Source organism: Schistocerca nitens, chromosome 8 (assembly GCF_023898315.1).
Source record: "Schistocerca nitens isolate TAMUIC-IGC-003100 chromosome 8, iqSchNite1.1, whole genome shotgun sequence".
Taxonomy (NCBI): Eukaryota; Metazoa; Arthropoda; class Insecta; order Orthoptera; family Acrididae; genus Schistocerca; species Schistocerca nitens.
In genome coordinates, this window is record NC_064621.1 from 606,884,554 (window position 1) to 606,910,155 (window position 25,602).

A 25,602-nucleotide genomic window follows, 5' to 3' on the forward strand; every position below is an offset into this window, starting at 1 on the left:
ATGAAACGCAAGATATTTTCATCCAAAGCGCTTGTCGGCTTCATTAGTTTGTCCAGAAGGGGAGGCTGACAGTTTTGCCACCTTTCAGCTTGTTGACCATGACAAAATTCAGGTGCACGACCTGAAATCTTTCTCAATTTTACAGAAACTATTCGGTAAAAAATTTCATTTTTACTTTATTTGTAGCTTTTTTCGTCAGGTTCATTATGATGTGTGTATTATTTCGTTAATGGTCATATTATTGTGGTATTTACGTCTAAGACAATGCGCAGAATTCAAAAAGGTTTGCATTAATAAATGGGGTTGCCATGATTTTGCATTTGATGCATATTACATAATACATTGCTGTGTATTAAATTTAGTTAAAATACTGAATTTTTATTTAGACTTAGGTTGAGGTCTATCAGTTGTCAATTTCGAGAAAATTAATCTGACATAGCACCATTTGTGATTGCGCTGCACCAGTGATAATGTCAGAAATATCCACAACATTCGACACATTTCATGAACAGTTTGAGGTACGAAAATGAGATTATAGCACACAAAGAGGAAGGTATTTTGCCCTGTGGTTATTATGCAAAACTTCATTATCTACCATGTTATTCCAATAACTACAGACTTTTTCAGTAAAAGACTAATTTTTAAGAGCTATTGATAGCTGGAGAAATGCTAAGCATTTTGAAACATAAATAAAGACATTACACATTTACTTTGTACCGAGAATGTACATTTTCATAAGACACTGACCTTAAATTTCCTCAGTTAATAAAACAGTTTCAGAATTCTCTTGCAAATTGTTTCTGCACAATATGACAGTGACCGGTAAGCGTTCATGCAGGTAAGCGTTCATGCAGGTAAGCGTTCATGCAGGTAAGCGTTCATGCAGGTAAGCGTTCATGCAGGTAAGCGTTCATGCAGGTAAGCGTTCATGCAGGTAAGCGTTCATGCAGGTAAGCGTTCATGCAGGTAAGCGTTCATGCAGGTAAGCGTTCATGCAGGTAAGCGTTCATGCAAGTAAGCGTTCATGCAAGTAAGTGCCACAAAAACATCAACAAAGAATGGCAGGAACAAGTGTTCAATGAGTCTTATAATTTAGGCAGCCATGATCTGCAATCAGCTTACCTGCTTACCATGATTAAAAGTTGTTGATAAAGCACGGTCTTACATAGGTCAGCAACATTTACGCACGGAGAAGACCAAATTGTATTACATGCTCAATTCAAATGGGTCTGGAACTAGGGTGTGTAAAATATCCTTTCAGAATACTTCAGCCATATCTGCTGGAAGAATTTATAGAGTAATCAAGAATAAAGGAGAAAAGCAACCCCTCCTGGTGATGGTAGAGGTAAAGGTAAACCCATTAATAAAACACCTCCCCACAAAGTTGATGACTTAAAACGTTTCATAGAAAAATTTCCAGCCTATGAAAGCCATTATGTGTATCATAAAAACAACGGTAGAAAATATTTAGGAGCAGATTTAAATTTATAAATCATGTATTCACTGTACTGTGCAGAGGAGCAAATGCCCGTTTCTCATTTTATTTTCCACAAAATTTTTACAAAAACTGCAATTTGTCATTTCATCCACCAATGTCTGACTTGTCAAACGTGCGATGCCTTGCAGGTAAATGTAACTGCCGATAAGGAGAGATCGGAGTTAATTGCAGAACGTGAATTCCATCGGCAAAAAGCTGAGTATGCACAGGCATGTTTACAGTGATACTTTGCTTAGCAAATCAGATTGTAACATTACAGTGACAACATTTGATTTGATGAAAACTTTGCCTACACCGATCATCTCAACTGGAGTTTGATACTACACATCAGTTGTGGACATATTGCTTTGGCATCCACAATATGCACACTGATGCATAAATTTTTAGTTAGTGGACACTAGTACCTGCCCTGGGATAATGATTTTGGCTTTGTTCAGAAACAAAAAAGTATTTGCTTAATTTTACCTTCCTGAACACTGGAATGATGTGGTAGTGAGTGTGTGTGTGGGGGGGGGAATCAAGGTGGTAAATATGAATGCGGAATGTTTTTCAACAAAACAACTCAAAAGAAACATCATGAATCAAAAATTGTCTTCTGGCAGTTTTAAAGTACAATGGTTGAACATGCAGTGGCTGCAGTTCGAAGCAACCAGCAGATTCAAAATATGGTATAAGTGCTCAAACCAAAGCCATTTCAGGAAAATGTGGCCAAACGAACATCCACATGCATCGGCAATCTCCAATTGCCTTATCTTAATGGACATGTAATTACAGTGGCAAAAAAAGAGGATCCTGCTTAGTTTTCTTCTGTATGTACCATGATTTCCACAAAAAATTAAAGTGTCTTCAAATGCTGTAGAAACATTGCCTGCGAATGTTTTTGAAGTGCAACATAGTTATTAAAATTATAGAAAGCAATGTAAAAATGTTACATGTAATCTGTAACATGTATAATAATAACAAATGTATACTACTGTCACATGCAATCTATGATGGACTTTGTGCAATGAACAGCATGAACAATAAGCATATAAATGTACCTGTCATTGAGAATGTTGAACTACTGAGTGAAAATGGACTAAGCCAGGACAAAACTGTTCTACTGTATAATTAATGTTTGTAATGTATCTATGTCAGAATATTGTTCAACAAAACCACAGTTACAGCGTATGCATGTTAAAAGGCTGCAATGTATCATGGAAAAACATTCTCAGAGTCCTTATTATTAGGCCTGTTTCCTCCACATTGACTTCCCCAGGGTTAGTCCACTTCTGCTCTCAGTGCCTCAAATATGCTATAGACCTTAGGCTATGCCACATACAGTTGTTACCAAAACCTTTGTTCAGAATTCTTATTCATGGGCTTAAACTCTCAAGCAAACTGTCACAACTGAAAGTGGACGTCAGGTTACAAAATAGCCAAGTGTTTTTAACAGCCAACATTATCACACTCCAGCCTCTCATTACCACAGTGATTTTTGTATTTACTAGCTATGGTCAAGTATGTGTGCTGAATGGACAAACTTCAGTGCCCAGATTTAAAATTGTGTGTGTATTAAAACACCTGCATTTATGAACAGAAGAGTATAGTTTTACATCCAATCAACAGCAAGCTCAGACAGGGCAAAAGCTCACATTGAGGAAGGAAATTGCTCATGTTCTTTTCAAAGAAACTACCCTAACATTTTTCTTATGTGACTAGTGGAAAACAAATCTGGATGGATGTATGGAGCTTCCAACCACTGTACTCCCAAGTAAGTCCAGTGCCTTACCACTGCACCACCTAATTCAGTAAACATTTTAAGATAAGCTACCACTCCAACAGTAAATCAAGCAAGGAAAGTTCTCTCGGAATGTATGCTTTACAAGTGAAGGAGACCACTCACCAAATAGTAGAAATGCTGTGTCACTGACAGGCCTTTTGACAACTTGACAATTATAACAACGTGAAATAATTCGACCTCCACTGTATTGTCCTTTATTCAAAATATTCCTGCACATAATATAGGAAAATACAGCAGAAGTGGAACTGTTTACTTGTTTTGTGTATCAAGACTACACCTGTGGAATCACACAATGAACTGAATAAAAATGATGTATTAAAATTATTCACACAAAATTATACAGAACATTTTTATTGGTCAAGAACAATTTCACAACTTCTTAATCTCTCATCATCTTTTCTTTCTGCCTAGCCAATTTCTTCTTTGACACTTTCTTCTTTGTGGGCTCTTCCTCAGTTGCTTTCGCAACAACTTCCTCCTTTTCAGTAAGAACCACCTCAATGTGGCAGGGAGAGCTCATGTATGCTGTAAAGTAAAGAAAATTCTTTTAGATGTGCATTCTGCACAAAATGAAGAAAATCTTATTACTTTCTAGTAAATTACTACATCATGTAAAAACGATATTGCACTAAACATGCAGTCAAGTGACCAGTCCAAGGCTGCTTTCAAAATGAATTATTTTTCTTCCTAGAAGCTTAACACAAATTTATGCTTTCCAGTGGGTGAGAAAGTAACACCAATTACAGTAGTCAACATTAATCCAACCTTGTCAAGAGAAGGTATTCCTGCTGGGGAGTGACAGTTAAAACTAAGGTCTTGAAAACAGCCAAAGTCAAACTTTTTTATTTTTTTATTTGGCAGTTTTCCTCCTCATTTGAAGAGCATCATCAGAATATACAGTTGAAAGTTGGTTGACAGCATTAACAACAGCATTTCGAAGTTGGCTGACAGCTCTGAAGATTAAACTAGCTATACTATAGTACTTTAACATTACAGAAGTAAATGATGACAGTGAAAAAGATGAAATTAAACATACTTTAAACAAAAGTTTAAGTACTATAGTACAACCAGTTTAATCTCAGTTGTCAGCCAATTTCCAACTGTATATTATGATGATGCTATTTTTCAAAGTGCCACTTGTGGCTGTTTTCAAGAACTTATTAATCCAACAATTACTTTAACTGGAACTTCGCATTCTAGAAATTCTACGATTAAAATATGAATCAAATAATGGAAGCTCCAGATGGGAATGTCAACTATATTAGGAAAAGGATAGACTGATACTCACTGTAAAGATTATTGGGTTGCACACAGATGACAAAGATTGGTACACAATATAACTTTCAGTCAAAGCCTTCAAAGAAAACAGATATTCACAGAAGCAAGCACACTTCATGCACATGTGGCTGCTATCAGCAGCACCTCCTACTGGGATGTGACTCATGTGAATAGCACCTACTGGGATGTGACTCGTGAATAGCAATCTGGAGTGGAGCATGAAAGTGTTGGTAGTGTACAGGTGGAGGGAGGTGTACAAACAAATCCATGGCACATCCATCAGCACTCGCATGGAACACTACTATGCCAACCTGTTTATGGGTCCCCCTAAGGAAAACCATCCTAGCTTCCCCAAACCCCAAACACTTGGTTTTGTTCAGGTACACTTATGATATCTTCAGTATGTGGACTCAGGGACAGGACACTATCCTCATTTCTTCACAACCTAAAACATTCTCTCGCAGCCACTTCACATGATCCTCCACAACCCAGTGTGCCATCTTCCTTAATGTTTGTCACCTCCTCCCTGATGGTTCCATATGAATCTGTCCACATTAAAACCACCAATGGAACTTGCACTCTGACAGCTGTCATCACTTCCACACTAAAAAATCCTTCCCATACAGCCCAGACACCTGGTAACACCATATCTGCAAATGACAAGAGCTCCCTTGCCCAGTATGCTGAAGGTCCCACCATAGTCCTCAGAGAAAGGCACCATTACTCAGACTATTCTGCAAACAGATTTCCCATGCAATTACCCCACACCCCTATTCTTCCCATAAACTGCAAAAGATAGGTAAAAAGGAGTGCCCTTCACCCAATACCACCCCAGACTGGAACAACTGAAATACATCCATTATTAGGGCTTTGATTAAAATCCCCTGAAATGATAGGGCACCCTATTCTAGATCATTCTCACACCTTCTAAAGTGGTGTTTTATCACCCACCCACATCCACGACACCCTAATCCATAGTTGTGGCACTCCCAATCAAAACTCCTTGTCACATGAATTATCAGTGTGAAAGACCCAGGTGCAAGACCTACCCAATCTACCCATCCAGCACTCCCTATTCCAGTCCCCTCACATGACTATCTTAACCCCTTACAAGTGCAGGATGCCTGTGAAAGTAGATGACTGCCAACCAGCTCTCTGCCAGGATGAATAGCCACCATAAAACTGTGGCCATGAGCACAGTGGCACTGTGGCACAACATGCAGCTGACCATAACATGCCTGATTTCACAACCCACACCATCTGGATCCTCCCCTTCATCACCAGCTTTTACAAACTGTGTAGATGGGAGTTGTCTTTACAACAAATTCTACCTGCACCCAAAATTATCCTGGCCTCAATCTACAGTAACCTACTGCCTCCACACACTACAACCAACAGTTTCCACCCCTTATCCTATCACATCCTCCCACTTCACATTCCCTTACCCTCTGTGTACCATCCTCTAATGATTAACTTCCCACTCCTTTTCTGCTCCCCGTTTTTTCCCCATGCCCCACCTCCCTATGCTGTTCCTGCCTGTTTAGTCCCTGCACAGCCCAGCAGACAGGAGTCTCACCAACCTATACAATTATCCCCCTCCCTTCACAAATCCAGTTGTGAATGCCTAACTCAATGTGTTATCTTTACAGTTAGTAGCGATCTAAAATATGAATTATATTGTACACAGAAAACTTAATTTTGTGCCATGCACACAGGCTTCATAAGACAACTAAATCTCTTACTACAAGTCACTGTACAACCTAAATGACTTAACTACAACTGGACAGCCATAGTCGTGTGACAATGTATATCAGTATTCATGTGCAAATGTGTTTTCACTATACACACAGGGCAGAACAAGGTGAAACAAAATTGTTACCACTAAGGTGCCAGACCTAGCAATTATGTCATTAATTAAATTAAAGATTAGTTGAGAACACGCTGTCAATAGCAATGATCACAGATAATGTTCAGAGTATCTTTAAATATAATATAACTGTGCACATAGAACAGACCAGGAAACAGCATGTAACAATGAATAACAACTAAAACTTCTCTGCAAACAGAAAGACTGCTTTGTGTTTTTCTGGAAAATCTGGTTAAATGTAGTACAGGGCATGTGCAAGCACTACAAAGTGAGCAATACACAAGGAAATACCATAATAACTCTACAACCTTTGCTGTGAAGTGTCTGAAAATATCAAATATTTAAAAAATGATACTTTGCTAGTGCCACTCAATTTCCAAATATGTCACAGATGAATAGCTACTTGCAAATCTGAGCACATAATCACACTACAAGTCATGTACAATAAAACTAAGTCGAGAGTTGAATGATGGATTCTTTGAATGAACCATATGTTTTCACATCACATTCCATGGCAAACAACGCTGGCAAAAAGACACCTAGTTAATGCAACCCATCATTTTAATTGCTAAAAACTAAACTCCACCCAAAAAGTCCACGAAGGCCCAACAGTACCAACTGGCCTCCGTGTCATCGAAAAACCACACGTATCACTGGATGCAGATATGGGGGAGGTGGGGGGGCATGTGGTCATCAGTATGTCAGGTTATGAAAGCAGAGCTGCTACTTCTCAATCAAGTAGCTCATCAGTTTGCCCCACAAGGGTCAAGCACACCCAAGACACTCTTACATCACTTTCATTACTAACAATCAAAACCACTTATTGTAAATAATATACAGATGTAGAACTACACTGTAAGAAGTTGCAGTAACATCAAAATCCAGTTTACAAGCACGCAACTGTGTCAGAACAAAATGTTTCAAAGCAATTTCAAAGATACTCCAAGGGTTTAAAGAATCTTAACTGTCCCCATCAGAATGAACCTCAAAACAGAGCTGCTAGACAACAGACCACACTGTATGTAAACAACCTGTGCAAAATGAGTTGCAGAATTGTCCTGATTTCAGAAAGCAGTTTAAACATTGATATTTTGTTGAAAACCAATAACCTTAAGGAATAAAAAACTTACGATTTATTCTTCCATGGGCACGGTAGGTTCTTCTCCTCAGGCATGGCGCACGGTTCACTTGAATATGTTCTATGACCAGACGATCAACATCCAAGCCCTTGTAATCTGCATTTGACTCTGCATTTTTCAATAACTGAAGCAAGAACTCTGCAGATTTCTTAGGCCAGCGGCCCTGAGTTGTACCCCACTGCTTTGCCTGAGAATTTAAAAACCCATTAGTTCATTACACACAGCAAATCAAAACATGGCAAGGACAAAGATTTCAACATAAATTTTGTATAATATAATTTAGGTCTCAACCTTTCACAAGATCACCCTTATTGTCACTTCAACCGAAACAGGTCTGCTGAATTATTTTACTTGGATAAAGTGGAATATTCGATACTACTAGTTGGCTTTTATCAGTGAAATAGGAAACAAGTGACAGAAGTTGGAAACAAAATGGTGACTACAAAGTGATATCAGTAGCAATTATTTCAAGGAGGCTAAACTATCAGTCTGCCACCACAATCATGTTTCTTGCATTCACATACATTGTCTACACCAATTCTTGAGCAAACTGTGGCAATACACCAATGATGCTGTTGCAGGAGCAACTGACATTACATCACTGGTCAAAGCCAACCAATAGTACAGAATATTCCTCTTTGCCCTTTTCATGGAGCCAGACTTTATGTATTACAAAAAGCCATTCTGGAACGATCCTGTTAACATAGGAACAGTCTCCCAAAGCTCGTAGGTAAAAAAGATTTAGACTTATACATAATAACCACAATGACACTTCACATCAATTTTTACAAGTTTTAATCAAAAGCCGATAATTTTAGACTTAGCATACTTTAATTCACATTTTTTTTCCTCACACTAAAGCCGTGTTTGAAAAATGTATTGCGATAATATTTGCAACTACTGCTAGACTGTTGATATTTCCACCTTGTGGCTCACTCGAGATTGATCAATGGAAACAACATTTCTGGCTTGCTAGGGCTAAATATAAATAGTGTTTGATTATATTATAACCTAAACCATCTAGCAGAGCACGCCTGTCTTGCCTCAGTGTTTAAAGTCCAAGTACCTGTTGTCCTGTCAAGATAACTGATATTTAGTAGTAATGTTAACACACTACCAGACAGGTGAGATCAATATGTGATGTGCAACCTACAAAAATTGCAAGTTACAACAGAACTTCAAGATACTCACTGTCATGCTCAAAAGCAGTGGCAGTGATGTAGACAAACAGAGGTCTTCAACACAGTACAGACAGATTTTATCTGACAGAACTGAATTTATATAGATGGTTGGTTTGGGGAAGGAGACCAGACAGCGTCGTCATCGGTCTCATCAGTGTAGGGAAGGATGGGGAAGGAAGTCGGCCGTGCCCTTTCAGAGGAACCATCCCGGCATTTGCCTGGAGTGATTTAGGGAAATCACGGAAAACCTAAAACAGGATGGCCGGACGCGGGATTGAACCGTCGTCCTCCCGAATGCGAGTCCAGTGTCTTACCACTGCGCCACCTCGCTCGGGGAATTTATATAGAAAAACGCAATCTTCAGTGAGTGTGACTAACAGGGAGATAGTAACAGAATCCTTGCCACATATTAACTGGTACCAAATGTGTAAACTAGACGACAGGTATTTATGATGATTTTATACATGAATGTGCTACAAGTACTTTCATACACCGTGCTGGGGTGCAATGGTGCTGTGGTGTCACTATGGAAGTGTTTGTAGATCTTGTGTTGTATTTGATGGCATCCTCTGGTGGTGGATATTGCTGTGCTCAGTTTAACATCTGGTATTTGGTTTATCTGAGTTATCACTGGTAATGTGTGCGAGTGGGTAGTCAGTGCTGTAATGTTGATTTGGAAGTGTGTGCTTTGTTTTCAGTGAGTTATGGTTTATTTTGTTTATGTGTTTGGCATTTTTATTGGATCTGATTAGTCTCTCTCTCTCTCTCTCTCTCTCTCTCTCTCTCTCTCTCTCTCTCTCTCTCTGTGTGTGTGTGTGTGTGTGTGTGTGTGTGTGTGTGTGTGTGTGTGTGTGTGTTTTTTTTTTTTATTCAGACATTAAACATGTCAACAAATATCACTCATTTTGGTTTTCACTAAAGCACCAATGTCCTTTTCTGAGTACCACTAATTTGATGGTACACTTTTAAGCTGAAGTGTGTTGGCAAGCTTCTGTGGGTTGATTTTGTACTCTCCACTGCAGAAGAAAGTTACTGGCGCACACATGTAGATCCAAACATCACAGGTACAAACTTACATTGTGTAAATTTTGGTTGAAAATTTTTGTCCACAAGGCACATTTTATTAAGAAACTGTCTGTCACATGGAATACTTGTAAGTTTTGACAGTAGCTAGGTGTTGTGCACTGGGAGCCACTGAGTTCTTTTACACTGAGCTGTGTCTGACGTTCACTTTGAAGTTCTTAACAGGGTCACTACTCTTTTTTTATGTATTTCAAAAGAGTTTATCTACACTTTCAACACTGGGCCATGAGTATCTACATCGCCATAATATTTCATAAATCACCATATGGTACATGGCAGAGGCACCCTACCCTGTTCCACTATTAGTCAATTCCTGCCATTTCACTCGCAAATAGTGAGGAAAAACAACTGTCTATATGCTTCCATATGAGCCTGAATTTCTCCTCTGATCTTCATGGTTTATGCAAAATGTATGTTGGTGACAATTGTTTTGCAGTCTGCTTCAAATACCAGTTTCTTAAATTTTCTCGATAGTGTTCCTTGAAAAGAACATTGCCTTCTCTCCAGGGAATCCCATTTGAGTTCCCAAAGCATCTCCACAATATCTGGGTGCTGTTGGAATCTATTAGAATCAAATGTAATAACCTGTCTCTGAATTGCTTCACTGTCTTCCTTTAACCCAACCTGATACCAACTCCAAACATTAGCGACACTAAAAACCAGGTTGACTAGTGTTCTCTATGCAGTCTCCTCTGCAGATGAACCACACTTTTCCAAAATTCTCGCAATAAACCAAAGCTAACAATTCGCCTTCACTACCACAATCCTCACATGCCTTTTCCATTTCTTATTACTTTAAAGTACTATGCTCAGATATTTAAACTACGTGACTGTCAAGCAGGGCACTACTAATACTGTGTTCAAGAACATTATGGATTTGTTTTTCTTACTCATTCGCACTGACTTATGTTTTTCTGCATTTAGAGCTTTGCTGTCATTCACCAAACAAACCAGAAATTTTGTCTAACTGATCTTGTATCCTACTACAATCACTTAATGACACCTTTCCATACAACACAGCATGATCTTCAAAGAACAGCAGATTGCTGGCCCATCCTGTCCGCCAGATCATTTGAGTGTATAGGAAACAGACAAATACTTCCCTGGAGGGACTCCTGACAATACCCTCGTCTCTGATGAACACTTGCCAACTGAGGACAAAATACTAGATTCTGATACTCTGGAAATCTGAACTATGCTCGAGTGTTAGGCTAAGGCAAAGCTTACGTGTGGCTGTTCCTCTGAAGACAAAATACAATTTGCACTCCCCCCTGCACTATAAAATAACTGACAGCTATTTTACCAAGAGCACCCACAGCCCATGCAGCAAGTAGGTAGTGTCAACAGAGACACTAAGAAACGTAACTGCAGACAGTCAGTGTTGCAAACATGTTTTAAACACAGTGTAAATGCTGCCTCAGATTGTTGTCTCCTAGTGTAAATGGTAATGTTGAAACTGCTTGGCTTCAAGATGCATTTTAGTGTGACAATGTTTTGTCATTTACATTATCTTTCTGTAAGAATGGAAGAAACTGCAACCCAAGGAAAGAATTTATGACCAATTGTTCTGATTTTCATTGCAATACTGTGGCTCTATTGGTGGAAACAAAGTAATCCCTTATTCTGGAACACAACTTTGTTTTAACACTTTCTAAACAACTGTACTCATACTTGCTTTAGATGACATTTCTTACACATCCTAGTTATAGACAAATATTACTGAAATCAGCTTGATGTTATTGCCAGAACAGTGTTAGTCATTGTCTAATGAATGATATCATTAGCAAGGAACCTACAATCAACCTCAATGATAAAGCACTATGTTGGTTGCTGCATGACACTAACAGGCACTGCTGGGAAGTAATACCATTCACACAAAATCACTGGAATGAACGCACACACTCATAGCAAGGTCTTATTTTCCAAACTACATCCACATATTAAACAAAGTTTTGACAGTCACATCACTACTACAAAATGCAACTAACTGACTCGTCTCAATGTTTTCATCAAACTTACCTGAGCACAACGACCAACTCCACCATTGAATCTGCGAAATGGAACACATTCTTTCTTCTCAACAACGTTCTTCAAATATTTGACAGCTCTCCTCAGTGGCATTCGCCTCAGTGCCATTGCAGTCTCCCTTGTATTCTAGCATGCAACAAATAAACACTTATACCAATTTTGCATCCATAAAACCAATTATATTTGAAAAAATTGCAGTTATGTCATTTTTCACACTGAGGAGTACTTAAAAAGTAAGTTTTAATTTTTCAGAAATGAATTACATACAAAGTGAAACTAGTCTGTCACTAACAAGAAAGCACTTTCCTTCCAGGCTTTGCTATCAACTAGAGACAAAAGTTGTTTTGCATTTTAAAAGAGTATTGAAAACTCTGACCAAAACAGACATTTCCACCAATGTTCCGTTTACCTAGAATTACAATCAAACTTGTCACATACATGCATTCAACAGTTAAATGGTCGAGTGTAATGAAGTTCACAATACATTTTGCTTTAAGCTGTAATGTCATCAACAGCACTTTAATGGAAGTTACTAGACGTTTACAGAACAGCCCAAAGCCTATGCACACAACTGCATCCAACCGGAAAGAACATTGTAGTAGTAGTTTACACTAAAACTGAACCCTATATTTTAACAATTCTAGGGACATATGTAGTCTCTACGGACTTGTTTAAATCCTCTAACTGCATAGAAAGAACGATAAGTTTTAAGTTTGTGTCTGTAGTCTGACAACTAGAACACTTTAACCTAACTAGAGTACTTAAAATCTAACCTAAAAATACTACAGAGTATGTGGTTCTCTTCACAAATTTCGGTTGGGTGCTCTTCGACTTAACGGCCCTTTATACCATTAAGCCTTGTTCCTCGTTTTCGTCGAGTGCTGCAATGCTCAATTTGAAATGCAAAATAACGCACATGAACACAAGTATCACCTGGCACAGAAATGACCTATCTGCAAGATCAATTTGTATCAACCAACCTTAAAATGGACACGAAGGTTAGATCCTCGTGCTTTACACGACTTTGTAGCATTGTCAGGTTCGTGTGAATACCGCCCCATCTCCAACTCTGGAATGAAAACAAATTTAAGTTTAGAAGATGGTATGCAAGCAACTTGAAACACATACAAGAGCTTTTTTCTTTTTGCTAAGAGAGTCTAACACGCATTCAAAGCATACAGTGCAGCAATTAATTTACGGTGCAGTGAAGTCAAATGAAATATATTTCAACGATGCATATAGATTACTTCAATACTCACATGCCTATACTCCACGACCGAGCTCTTAAAACGGAAAGGAAGTTCGTGTTTTGTTAACAGTGATGCCAACATGAGCCAAACAGGCGATACGTCGCAAGCGATATCGCAGCAATCGGTAGCTCGCCTCGTCCGAAATACACATAAACAATTTGTCCAACAATTTCAAGCAAGACGTAGAGCCGTGGACTGGTGAGGCTCTGCAATGGAAATCGAGCTGCTGTGTTTATTGGCGATCGCAGTTATTCTGTGTGAATCTACTAGTACCCCTAAAAGGAAAACCAGGACCAAAAATGCCTCCTGAAGAGAAAAAGGTTCTCTCAAACAAATTTGCCAACTGAATTATGATTTCACCAGGCAAACTTGCATAATTACAACGTTTGATGTATAGTACAAGAAACATGCAAAATTTTACAATAAGAACATTTTATGGGAAATACAAAAGTTAAGATTCTTTTGTACAAATTTCTGAGGTACAGCTACACAAATCTTTAATACAGTTTTGAGGGCAAAAAAATAAAATACATAATTACCTTGCAATTTCAAGCAAGACGTAGAGCCGTGGACTGGTGGTGGTGGTGGTGGTTAGTGTTTAACGTCCCATCGACAACGAGGTCATTAGAGACGGAGCGCAAGCTCGGGTTAGGGAAGGATTGGGAAGGAAATCGGCCGTGCCCTTTCAAAGGAACCATCCCGGCATTTGCCTGAAACGATTTAGGGAAATCACGGAAAACCTAAATCAGGATGGCTGGAGACAGGATTGAACCGTCGTCCTCCCGAATGCGAGTCCAGTGTGCTACCACTGCGCCACCTCGCTCGGTGCCATGGACTGGTGAGGCTCTGCAATGGAAATGGAGCTGCTGTGTTTATTGGCGATCGCAGTTATTCTGTGTGAATCTACTAGTACTCCTAAAAGGAAAACCAGGACCAAAAATGCCTCCTGAAGACAAAAAGGTTCTCTCATACAAATTTGCCGACTGAATTACGATTTCACCAGGAAAACTTGCATAATTACAACGTTTGATGTATTGTACAAGAAACATGCAAAATTTTACAATAAGAACATTTTATGGGAAATACAAAAGTTTAGATTCTTTTGTACAAATTTCTGAGGTACAGCTACACAAATCTTTAATACAGTTATGAGTGCAAAAAAAAAATAAAATACATAATTACCTTGTTCAAACTGACAAATATTTATTATAGTTTTGAGTAAACGAAAAATAATAAGTACCTTTTTTAAACTATGCAACTTCCTCAATTAATTATTCGAGAGAATAATAGCACTTTTCCACCAAAAGATTAAAGTACCAAGCTCAATATTAAATATATTACTGCCTTTTACTTTACCTTTCACTTTATTGTAAATTATTAAATCTATATACACTGGTCTTAGTGTATAAAGTTTTAAATGGACTGTTGGAAGTTCAAAATTATCAATGTCTCGTGTGCTGTAGTTGTCGTGGAAACCATAAGCGTCAAGTGTATAACAAAGATGATGAGACTTACCAAACAAAAGCGCTGGCAGGTCGATAGACACACAAACAAACACAAACATACACACAAAATTCAAGCTTTCGCAACAAACGGTTGCTTCGCCAGGAAAGAGGGAAGGAGAGGGAAAGACAAAAGGATGTGGGTTTTAAGGGAGAGGGTAAGGAGTCATTCCAATCCCGGGAGCGGAAAGACTTACCTTAGGGGGAAAAAAGGACAGGTATGCACTCGCGCGCACACACACACACACATATCCATCCGCATATACACAGACACAAGCAGACATTTGTAAAGGCCTTTGGCTTTTGTCCCTCATTCTGACTGAATAACTAACCAAACTGCTTTTGTCTTGTTACTGTGTTGAAGGTTAAATGTATTATTTGCTATTTTCTTTAGCAGTCAGTACAACTTCCCTGAATATAGCTTTATAGCATTTAATATATATAAAACAAAATCAGGATTTCTCTTTGATTTTACCCCACTGTGAGGTTTTCTCTTTCTGGCAATAGAGATTTTTATTACCATTTGCTTTCTTTTGACAGTTTTTGGAAGGAAAAGATTCAATGAACACATTTGAGAAAGAGTTTAAGAAATTGTCATAGTTTCTGGTGCCTGAACTATAGTGGTCTACAGGCCAGTTTACAACACATTGTTTAATGTGGAAACTATATGTACCAGGAGGATGTAGTTCATCTGCTTTTGGGAGCTCAATAAACAGTGCTGCAACTCCTTCTACTCATTGGCTGAATTTTTAGATATAAATTAAGGGGGGCAAAAAAAACAACATTAGTGTCATGCAGTATTTTGTGTAATGTAATATCTTGTACAGACATCTTTTACTAACCGACACGTTCCACATCATTACGAAGTGTCGTATTCATGATCAACAAGTATTAATCTAATCTAATCTAATCTAGTCTTGGCCAAGCAATACCTCTTTGTATTTTCAAACTAATAGCAAACAACAAAGTCATCAATGCTGGTCACTGCTTTCCCTAGTACCTTCAGAAAAGTTTAACGTGAAACTAGATTCCTGAATTAAACCACGAAATTTTGTGAATTCGCTCTAAGTTGAAGTCTGCTTCTTACTGTCCTTCTAAAGTTTTTCTAAGAGATATAAGATTTCAGGAAAGAACACGTTTGTTGCAGCATACCTGCAATTCTATAAAGTGATATATTAACTGTATACAGACGTCTTAACTCTACAATCTAACTCTAAAACACGCTGCCCTCATTTAATAAAATAAAATTGAAAGTTTCTCTTACTTTACTACTTATTGAAGAATACACAAGAATACAGAAGAATGCAGAGTTTCCTCGAGATTTGTTTCTAGTTACATAAGCTACTAGCTACAACTAAATCATTAATACTATTTAAAACTTTTATACAACATTCACTTAACCAGTAGTAGCTACATTTTAGTGTTATTACCAAACACAGCTGTGCTACACCATCAAAGATATGAATACTTAGTCTAAGAAAGCGAAAGAAATGGCAGAAAAAAGAGAAAAATATTATCAGTCACTAATAGCTTTATCTTGACACATCATGGCTAGCTTCTCGCATGTATAATCATCAACTTCTCCTATAAAATTTTTACACATCTTTGTGCATGACAGGATTGTCCTGCTATTTTGTCTTATTCATATAGCTGTGAAATTATTTTCTCGAGTGATTCTCTTTTGGAATATAAATGTTGGCGCAAAAAATCTCCCAAAGACGTTCCTGGGCAGCTCCTGAATAAAACATAGCCAGGAGAGCCTTTTCAAACTCGTTGTATGTGGTACATTTATTGGCAACACCAGTTGCCACAAGGTCCATCCGCCCTGGACATATGTATCAATAAACTTAAGTTTCTGTCTTTCATCCTAAGATCTAGGCAGGACAATTTTAGAGGCCTTTATGAAGAGAATGGGGTATGTGGATGTATTTTCATGCAAATATACTCGAAACTGGCGATACTTCAGTAAGATTTCTTCTAAGAGTATCACTGTTAAGGTAGGTGCTGCCTCCACTGATTCATTGATATATTCTGAGTGGGGACTAATGAGTACTGCTTCGTTGCAGTAAGTTTGGTGATAAGTATCACTAGACTCATACATTTCCAGAGAAGAAGCTGTTGTTGGTGTGCTGCTGTGCTGCAGTGCCTCATTTGCCGTAATGTCTCAGTGCATGTTAGTGACTCAAGTCGACACTTGATCACTTAGGAATGTCATGATTCAGTAATCGATTTTTAACTGTGAACTTATTTGGAATGATATTATGCATTGGACCCAATTCGAGTGTTGCTTCAGTAGTAAGTCGCCCTCCATTCAGTATTTAAGTTTTTGTTAACCCGTTTGTCCTTTTCTTTCAACCATTTGGTAAACTCGTTGGAAAGCCTTTGGCCTTGAGATTAGATTAGATTACATTAATTATGCATTCCATAGACCCATAAAAGAGGAAATCCTCCTGCATGTGGAACATGTCAGATAAACACATTACAAAAATGTAATTACAAAAACTTGAGTTTAATTAATTTTAATGGTCCTCAGTCAATAAACTGTAAAATTATGTACATTAATTAAATTTAAACTTCTAATACTTACAGGTTTAATGCTTACATGAGCTTTCATTAAATCAATCATTACGACATTTGTTTGTTCCTTGGCTATTACAACCAAGTATTGTCAAAAATTAAAGTAAATTATTCATTTCGGTAATCCTCAGTTAAAAACAGTCAGATTATGTACAAGATTTAAAATTAAACTCCCATTACTTACAGACTTAAGACTTACATCTGCTTTCCATACATCCACCATTCACACAGTAGGTAGTTACTTGGCTGTTACAACCAAGTATTGTCAAAAATTAAAGTATAATAAATTTTCAGCACAATGGTCTACTGCACTTGTTGAGAAACTCATGGATGGAATAGAAGGATCTGGCCATCAAAATTTCTTTTAAATTATGTTTAAATTGTGCCTTGTCTGAAACTAAACTCTTAATGGTTGCTGGTAACTTATGGAAAATATGCATTGCTGAATACTGGACTCCTTTCTGGGCAAGAGTAAGTGATTTTAAATCTTTATATATATTGTTCTTATTCCTAGTATTGACACTGTGAACTAAGCAGTTAGTTGGAAAAAGAGATGTATCATATACAACAAACTTCATTAAGGAATACATATACCGACAAGCTGTAGTTAATGTGCCCAGTTCTTTGAATAGGTTTCGACATGATGTTCTTGGATTAACACTATTATTATACGCTTCTGTACTCTAAAATTTTTTCCCCTGTTTGTGGAGTTACCCCTAAATATTATACCATATGACATAATGGAGTGAAAATAGGCAAAATATGCCAGCTTTATTTATATTTATATCTCCTATATCTGACATCATTCGCATTGCAAACACAGACTTTTTTAGACGCTTTAGCAGTTCGTTAGTATGTTGCTCCGAACAGACTTTGTTATCAAATTGCAGTTCCAAGAATTTTACACTCTCAACTTCTCCTACTTCCATGTCATCATATTTTATACACACCAGAAGGAAATCTCTTGAAAGTTCTGAACTGCATTTGTGGGCCTTTTCAAAGTTTAATGACAGTGAATTGGTTATGAACCTCTTATTAATGTCAGTAAAAATTTGATTAGCTGCCCTTTCTAAATTTATATTTGATTTACTATTTATTGCAATATTTGTATCATCTGCAAATAAGACAAACTTGATATCTGGTAATGCAACACACGATAGGTCATTAATATACACAAGCAACATAAGTGGACCTAGTATGGAACCTTGGAGAACACCACATGTAATTTCTTCCCAGCCAGATGGTGTCTGATTGCCTGCTGCTGCAGTGTTACGTAATGACACCCTATGTTTTCTATTAGTAAGACATGACTGAAACCACTTTGCATGACTACCAGTGACGCCATAATATTTTAATTTACTTAAAAAAGGCTGTGATTCACACAGTCAAACGCGTTTGACAGGCCACAGAATATGCCAGTTCCCTCTAATTTGTTGTCCAATGAATTGAGGACATTTTCGCTGTACATGTAAATAGCTTTCTCAGTATCAGAACCCTTAAGAAACCCAAACTGTGACTTTGATACTATGTTATTTTCACTAAGGTGCTTAAGTAGACGCTTGGTCAAAACCTTTTCAAAGATATTTGAAAAAGCTGGCAAAAGTGAGATGGGTTGGTAATTTGACGGCATTTCTTTGTCCCCTTTCTTGTGGAGAGGTATAACTTCAGCATATTTAAGCCAGTCCGGGAATGTTCCTGTGACAAGTGTTTGATTACACAAATAATTTATGATATGACTAAGCTCTCATGAACACTCTTTTATTAACTTTGTTGATATGTTATCATAACCACTAGAATGTTTTGATTTCAAGGACTTTATGATGGATTCTATTTCTTTGGGTGAAGTAAGTGTCAATTCCATTTTACTGAGATTGCTTGTGTGCACTGGTGTCAGATATTCAATTGCATTATTCACTGAATCTGACAACCCCATGCTATCAGTAACAGAGACAAAATACGTGTTTAAATGGTTTGCAACACAACATGCGTTTGTTACCAGGGTTTCATTTATTTTTAGAGCTATTTGTTCCTCCTCATGTCTGGTCCTACCTGTCTCTGACTTAACTATATCGCATATTGTTTTTATTTTATTGCTGGATGTATTTATCTTCTTCTCATGATGCAGGTATTTGGATTTCTGGATAACCTTCTTGAATATTTTGCAATAATTTTTGTAATGAGCTATAATGCTAGTATCAAAGGTGTCCCTATGTATCAGATAGAGTTCCCTTTCTGTCTCGCATGATATTTTTATCCCTTGAGCATCTAAACACTCACGTACTACTACCTCAGGAAAGCCTTTGAGACAATTGTTCTACTACGGTTTCTATTTTTCACTGTGCTGTCAGCAGTCTCTGTATATCGTTCATTAACTTCTTTATTGCTTATGGTATGCCTTGATAAGTTTACCTTAGTAGTGAAATCTTGGCAGAAATGCTTGACAACTCGGTATCGGCCAGAGTGGTATTAATTTGCACAGAAAACTGTTTGACCCACTCGTCCATTCACATGGCAATTTGCTGGTCATGTTCAGCAATAGTGATATTAATTTGCACTGTGAACTGTTTGTCACATTCTGCTAGGGCATTGCCTATTTGTGCAAAGATTTGCAATTTCATTTCTTGGCCTCGCTTATTCATCATTACTGCAATTTTGTTAAACAACATTGTGAATGGATTTGCAGTCTCCATCATTTCAAGAATTTCCTCATTAGATTTCGCTTGTTCATTTGACCCTATTTCAGAAATGACATAGTTCACTTCCTCTGTTGCCAGACTGACATTACTGCAAGTATCAACATCAGATTCAACATTCATTAAGTTTACAAGGTACATTGGTAGTTCTTTTCCTATTTTGGTCGTGCTATAGAATAATCAACATTATTTTAAACTAATTCATGCTTTCATGTTGAAGCTGCATTTTAAAACAGCAGAAAATCATCGACAGTCCATCTTACGCATACACTGCCTAAAGGCTGACATCTTGGTCACGGTTTTTCAAACAATATATCTAACAAAACTTAATATCTTTCAAAATAGAACTTATAATTTAATCTGAGGTATGAAGTGCTCAGTGAGAGATTTAGAACCGGAAAAGATTGTGATCCACAAAATGCAAGTGGTAGACAAGAGTATCCCTTACCTTTAGTATTTCTTTTCTCTTCCATGGTTTATGCAAGTTTCCTTTTACCCTACAATAAAATATATTTTTTCAATAACTTTATCTCATTTCTTTAGTACAAGATTCTTTCCATAGCTCTTCCTTCAAATAATGAGACTTACTGCTCCAGAGTAAAATTTCAGTCATGAACCAGAAAAGACGCAAGATGCAATCACAAACAATAAAAGAAATTTACAGACAAATTTTAGTGTTCCCCAGTTTTAGGCACCAGTTGAGGTTTTGCCCTCCTGCTTCAGAATGAGAGTTAAAAAGGTAAAGGTTTCTCAAAGCTATGATGAGAATTTAACAATTTAAAAATAGTGCAACTTAGTACTATAGCTGCGACATGGAGGCAACCCACCTTGAGGATGGATAATTTTATCAAGACATGCATGGTAGGAAAGTACCGTGCATTTATACAACAGCTTACCTTATAGAAATTCACTCTCAAGTAGATTATTTGCAGATCTACATAGTATTGAGCCACTGAGTAGGCAAGCAGACATCATTTCTTGGAAGTGGAAACAGATCACACTCATGTAGTTCTAAATGAAAATATTGCACACAGCTGAGAAATGGTCGGAATAAATATCTCAGGGGGTGCAGGTGCTTAATTGAGAACTAACTAACGAAAGGAGACTAATTATATCCAATCCTTCATGTCCAAACAATATGCTGCCAACCTCATTTCATTTGTCCTGGAATATGCAAAAATTACAACAGAAATTATTAGGAGATAAGTTGTTAGCGTGAATCACTGATGGAGCCAACACAATAGATAGTTAGATGTATATAACCTCTATCGCTCAAATATATTTACAACTAACAACTTACATCTCCTCAACCTGAGCTCGTAATGACAAAAGGTCATAACACTGGAAGAAAACAAAAGAGCAGGGCTTTTTCATTTATTCTCAGTGGATTTCCATTCACCCCTTTTAAAATTTCTGGAAGTTTTGCTGTGTTAAATGTGATCTTTGAACATTTAGCAAATACGTTTCTTATTACACATGATTGCCTTAATTGTTATGAGAGTATAAATTAGGGCAAGGAAGGATATAATAATATGGAACATTTTAAAATCTATTAACCAATGCAAACTGTTTGCATAAGTACCAGAGGCGGATCAATGCGTTATTGACCATGTTTTCTGCAATTGTAATCTTTTTTTTTCTTTTTTTGCCTAAACACGTACATCACATCTATCGATTTCTGTGGCATTTGGATAATTCCTTTGGGGTGCGTCTTATTTTTTTGTCTTAGAGCGTTTGTTCTGAGCAATATCTTAAGGGTTTGGGAAGACACAGCATTTTTCAAGCCATGTTAGAAAACTGCTACATAAGCAAATAGAGCTTCATCAGAGAGACAAGATAAGTCGAAACATAGGTGACAAACAACGAACGACACTGTGAAAGACAATGAACGAAGTGAAAATGAGTGTAGGCGAACACTGAGAGGAGCATTCATTAACTTTGAAAATAACATGTGGTGTCACTGCCAGACACCACATTTGCTAGGTGGTAGCTTAAATCGGCCGCGGTCCATTAGTACATGTCGGACCCGCGTGTCGCCACTGTGTGATCGTAGACCGAGCGCCACCACACGGCAGGTCTCGAGAGACGTACGAGAACTTGCCCCAGTTGTACGACGACGTTGCTAGCGACTATACTGACGAAGCCTTTGCTCTCATTTGCTGAGAGACAGTTAGAATAGCCTTCAGCTAAGTTAATGGCTACGACTTAGCAAGGCGCCAATTGTCACAGTGCATGTATCTTACGAGTCTCATTTGTATAGTCAAGAGAGATGTACCAAAGGAAACATTAAAAGTTAAGTATATTCCAAAGCTACGTATTTTCTTTATAGCAGTCATAACTTATCCTGTTCCAGACTTGACGCCAGTCGGCGTGTGTGTACACGTGCCTTTCGGTTTCCTCCTCAGTGTGGCGTGACTAGCTTGTTACGCCACAACATAACATGATCGGTCATCATATGAAAGTTGAAATGGAAGATACTGAGATAACTGATAACGGAATAGAAAGGCAATTACGATAGCTTCATAGTGGAAAAACATCATGAGCAGATGAGATACCCTTAAAAGATTCTACAAAGATTATTCAAAAGCACTTGCTCCTCTTCCAGCAGCAGTTTGTCACAGATTGTTAGAGCAACAACGGGTACCTATCGACAGCAAACAGGAACAGGTCACTCCCATTTTAAGGAGGGGTCGTAGGACAGATGCACATAGACCTATATTGCTGACATCAATGTTTTGTAGAATTATTGAACACATTTTACATTATGACGTTTTTTGAGAATGAAAATATCCTCTTCACTGAGACGACAATAGTCATGGGATTTTGATATGCACATATACAGATGGCGATAGTGTCATGTACACAATGTATAAAGGGGCAGTACATTGGGAGAGCTGTCGTTTGTACTTAGGTGATACATGTGAAAAGGTTTTCGACATGATTATGGCCGAGTTACGGGAATTGACAGACATTCAACGTGAAAAGGTAATTGAAGCTAGACACATGGGGCATTCCATTTCGAAAATAGTTACAGGATTCAATATACTGACATCCATACCGAAAAGAGTGTACTGAGAATTCAAAATATCAGGCTTACCTCTCACCACAGAAAAACAGTGGTCATCAGTCTTCACTTAACGACCGAGAGCAGCGGAGTTTGTACAGAGTTGTCAGTGCTAACAGACAAGCATTGCTGCGTGAAATAACCGCAGAAATCAATGCGTGACGTAACGACGAACGTATTCATTAGGGCAGTGTGGCGAAATTTTGGGTTAATGGGATGTGGCAGCAGACGATCGACGCAAATGTCTTTTCTAACAGTACAAGAATGCCTGCAGCGCCTCTCCTAGGTTCATAACCATGTCGGTTGGATCCTAGAAGACCAGGAAACGGTGACCTGGTCAGGTGAATCCTTATTTAAGTTGGTAAGATCTGATGGTACGGTTCGAGTGTGGTACCGGCTCCACAAAGCCACACACACAAGTTGTCAACAAGGCACTGTGCAAGCTAGTAGTGGCTTCATAATGGTGTGGACTTTGTTTACATGGAATGGATTGGGTTTTCTGATCCAATTGATCCGATCATTGTTTAGAAATGGTTGTGTTTGGCTACTTACAGCATTCATGGGCTTCGTTTTTATGGATGACAATACACCATGTTATGTTAACCATGGATCTAGAAACGACGGAGAAGCTCCGTCCCTGCCACAGCCGCAGTGGTCCGGAACACCACAACGACTACCGCAGTCCACTTCACCCCTCCGCTGCCCCACACCGAACACAGGGTTATTGTGCGGTTCGGCCCCAGGTGGACCCCCAGGGAATGTCTCACACCTGACGAGTGTAACCCCTATGTTTGCATGGTAGAGTTATGGTGGTGTACGCGTACGCTGAGAACGTGTTTGCGTAGCAATCACCGACATAGTGTAACTGAGGCGAAATAAGGGGAACCAGCCCGCATTTGCCGAGGCAGATGGAAAACTGCCTAAAAACCATCCACAGACTGGCCGGCTCACTGGACCTCCACACAAATCTGCTGGGCGGATTCGTGCCAGGGACTGGCACTCCTTTGCGTCTGGAAAACCATGCGTTAAACCATATGGCCAACTGGGCAGGCATACACCATGTTGCTGGACCACAACAGTTCACAATTGGTTTGAAGAACATTCTGGACAATTCGAGCGAATGATTTAGCGACTCAGATCGCCATAAATCAATTCCATCGAACATTTATGTCAGTTTGTGCACAAAATCCTCCACTGGCAGCACTTTGGCGATTATGGACAGCTATAGAGGCAATTGTAATGTCTCTTTTGAAATATTAAGGACAATACATATGAAATTACTATAAAAGAGACTATGAATAATATTAAATGGATAGGAACGTCAAATTTATTATGAAAATTTAACAAATTAATTTCAAGGAAATATTATATTGATTGCAATGAAAAAAAAGACATTATATGTAATGGATGAAATCGTAGTGTATAACATATAGACACAATCATTATGATCTTTGTTCTTATATATAAACTAAAAAAAGACAATGAATTTTTCTTCTACTGTTAGTATGCCGTCTGTAAGGTGCAATCGCTATTGTATTGGAGAGATTACATACAGGGATAGCATTTGTTCTGTTTGTTCTCTTGCTTAGCGATTAATTAGAGAGTATCCTGTGCATGGTGAAAATAAATATATATAAAAATCCACACAAGCACCTCTTCATAAAGTGTCAATTAAAAAAAGGTATTTAGCATTTTTCAGTTGCTGCGAAGTGAGCAGTGGAGGTAACAATTGGCTGCCATTATGCGGCATATTTAAAATTGCTATTTTGTGCAGATTACTTCAAAAGCCAGTGTAGTAAAAAATCATTCAAAGTTATTAAGTTATTTTAAGTGGAAAAGTTCAATAACGTTATTTTTGCAAAAACTAAATATTTTCTGAGATGCAATTATTTCTAGGTCAGTGGACTTTGCCGGAATTCCATTACGCTAAGAGCATTTGAAATAATTTGTAGGGAGCCTGGCGCTCAAGTAAATCATAACTTAACATTTATTTTGGACACCTACAAATCAATTTTGTTATTACGGCCTCTATTGTTTTTTTGCGTAACAGTCAGTACTAATAAATCAATATATCAAATAATAAATTACAGTAGAGGGACTTAATAAATTCCACCCAGTAATGTTGGGGCCAGATAAAGTGATTGTAATCATATATATACATGTGTGTGTGTGTGTGTGTGTGTGTGTGTATTAATTAATATTATTTGTATGCTAATACCAAACAAATTTCATTTCATGTGTAAACTTGACGAACGAGAGTACCAGAGAAGAACTTTCTAGACCCTAAGAAGATGGAGATACAGATTAGAAAAGAAAAGTACAAAGGTAAGGACCACTAAGCATCAATTCTTGCTGCATAGGCTGGTATAATCGGAGAGCAGTATGGTAGATGGTACATGGTGAATAGTGAAGTAGATACCTGTCTGTATTTGTGAAAACAACTGTAAGTAAATGATGATTTTGTAATTTTTTAAAGTAGTAACCATTCTTGTTCGAGAACTTAGTCTGCATTAGTAGTCTAGAACTAGTTTTGTAGTGAGTAAAGTGAATTTGTTGTCATTATGGGTGAAGTTGGACGAGTTTTGGAAATACAACAGGATAATGAGACAAATATTCCGAATAAGAATCAGTTATTGGGTGAAATGATGGAGATACTGAG

General features: G+C 37.9%; 1 protein-coding gene across 2 annotated transcripts; it reads right to left on the reverse strand.

The window, feature by feature from the left end:
* Nucleotides 1–3,616: 3,616 nt before the first annotated feature.
* On the reverse strand, nucleotides 3,617–13,214 carry LOC126199092 (60S ribosomal protein L17). Of its 2 annotated transcripts, none has more exons than XM_049935843.1 (5): nucleotides 13,117–13,214; nucleotides 12,838–12,926; nucleotides 11,849–11,983; nucleotides 7,557–7,752; nucleotides 3,617–3,806 (listed from the first exon to the last, which is right to left on the reverse strand). In XM_049935843.1, exons 2-5 carry the CDS (start codon nucleotides 12,916–12,918, stop codon nucleotides 3,661–3,663), a joined length of 558 nt encoding a protein of 185 aa, XP_049791800.1. In that variant the 5' UTR covers nucleotides 12,919–12,926; nucleotides 13,117–13,214; the 3' UTR covers nucleotides 3,617–3,660. The 2 variants fall into 2 exon arrangements, with proteins under 2 accessions (XP_049791800.1, XP_049791801.1); XM_049935844.1 differs by lacking the exon at nucleotides 13,117–13,214 and adding an exon at nucleotides 13,037–13,071.
* Nucleotides 13,215–25,602: the final 12,388 nt, after the last annotated feature.

Excerpts from the sequence above, each read along its gene's own strand:
- LOC126199092 (XM_049935843.1), bottom strand. The coding sequence starts at position 12,918 with ATGGGGCGGTATTCACACGAACCTGACAATGCTACAAAGTCGTGTAAA. Across the intron at positions 11,984-12,837 it reads ACCTTCGTGTCCATTTTAAG|AATACAAGGGAGACTGCAAT; the intron begins GTTGGTTGATAC and ends GTTGCATGCTAG. Across the intron at positions 3,807-7,556 it reads TGCCCATGGAAGAATAAATC|CATACATGAGCTCTCCCTGC; the intron begins GTAAGTTTTTTA and ends TTTACTTTACAG.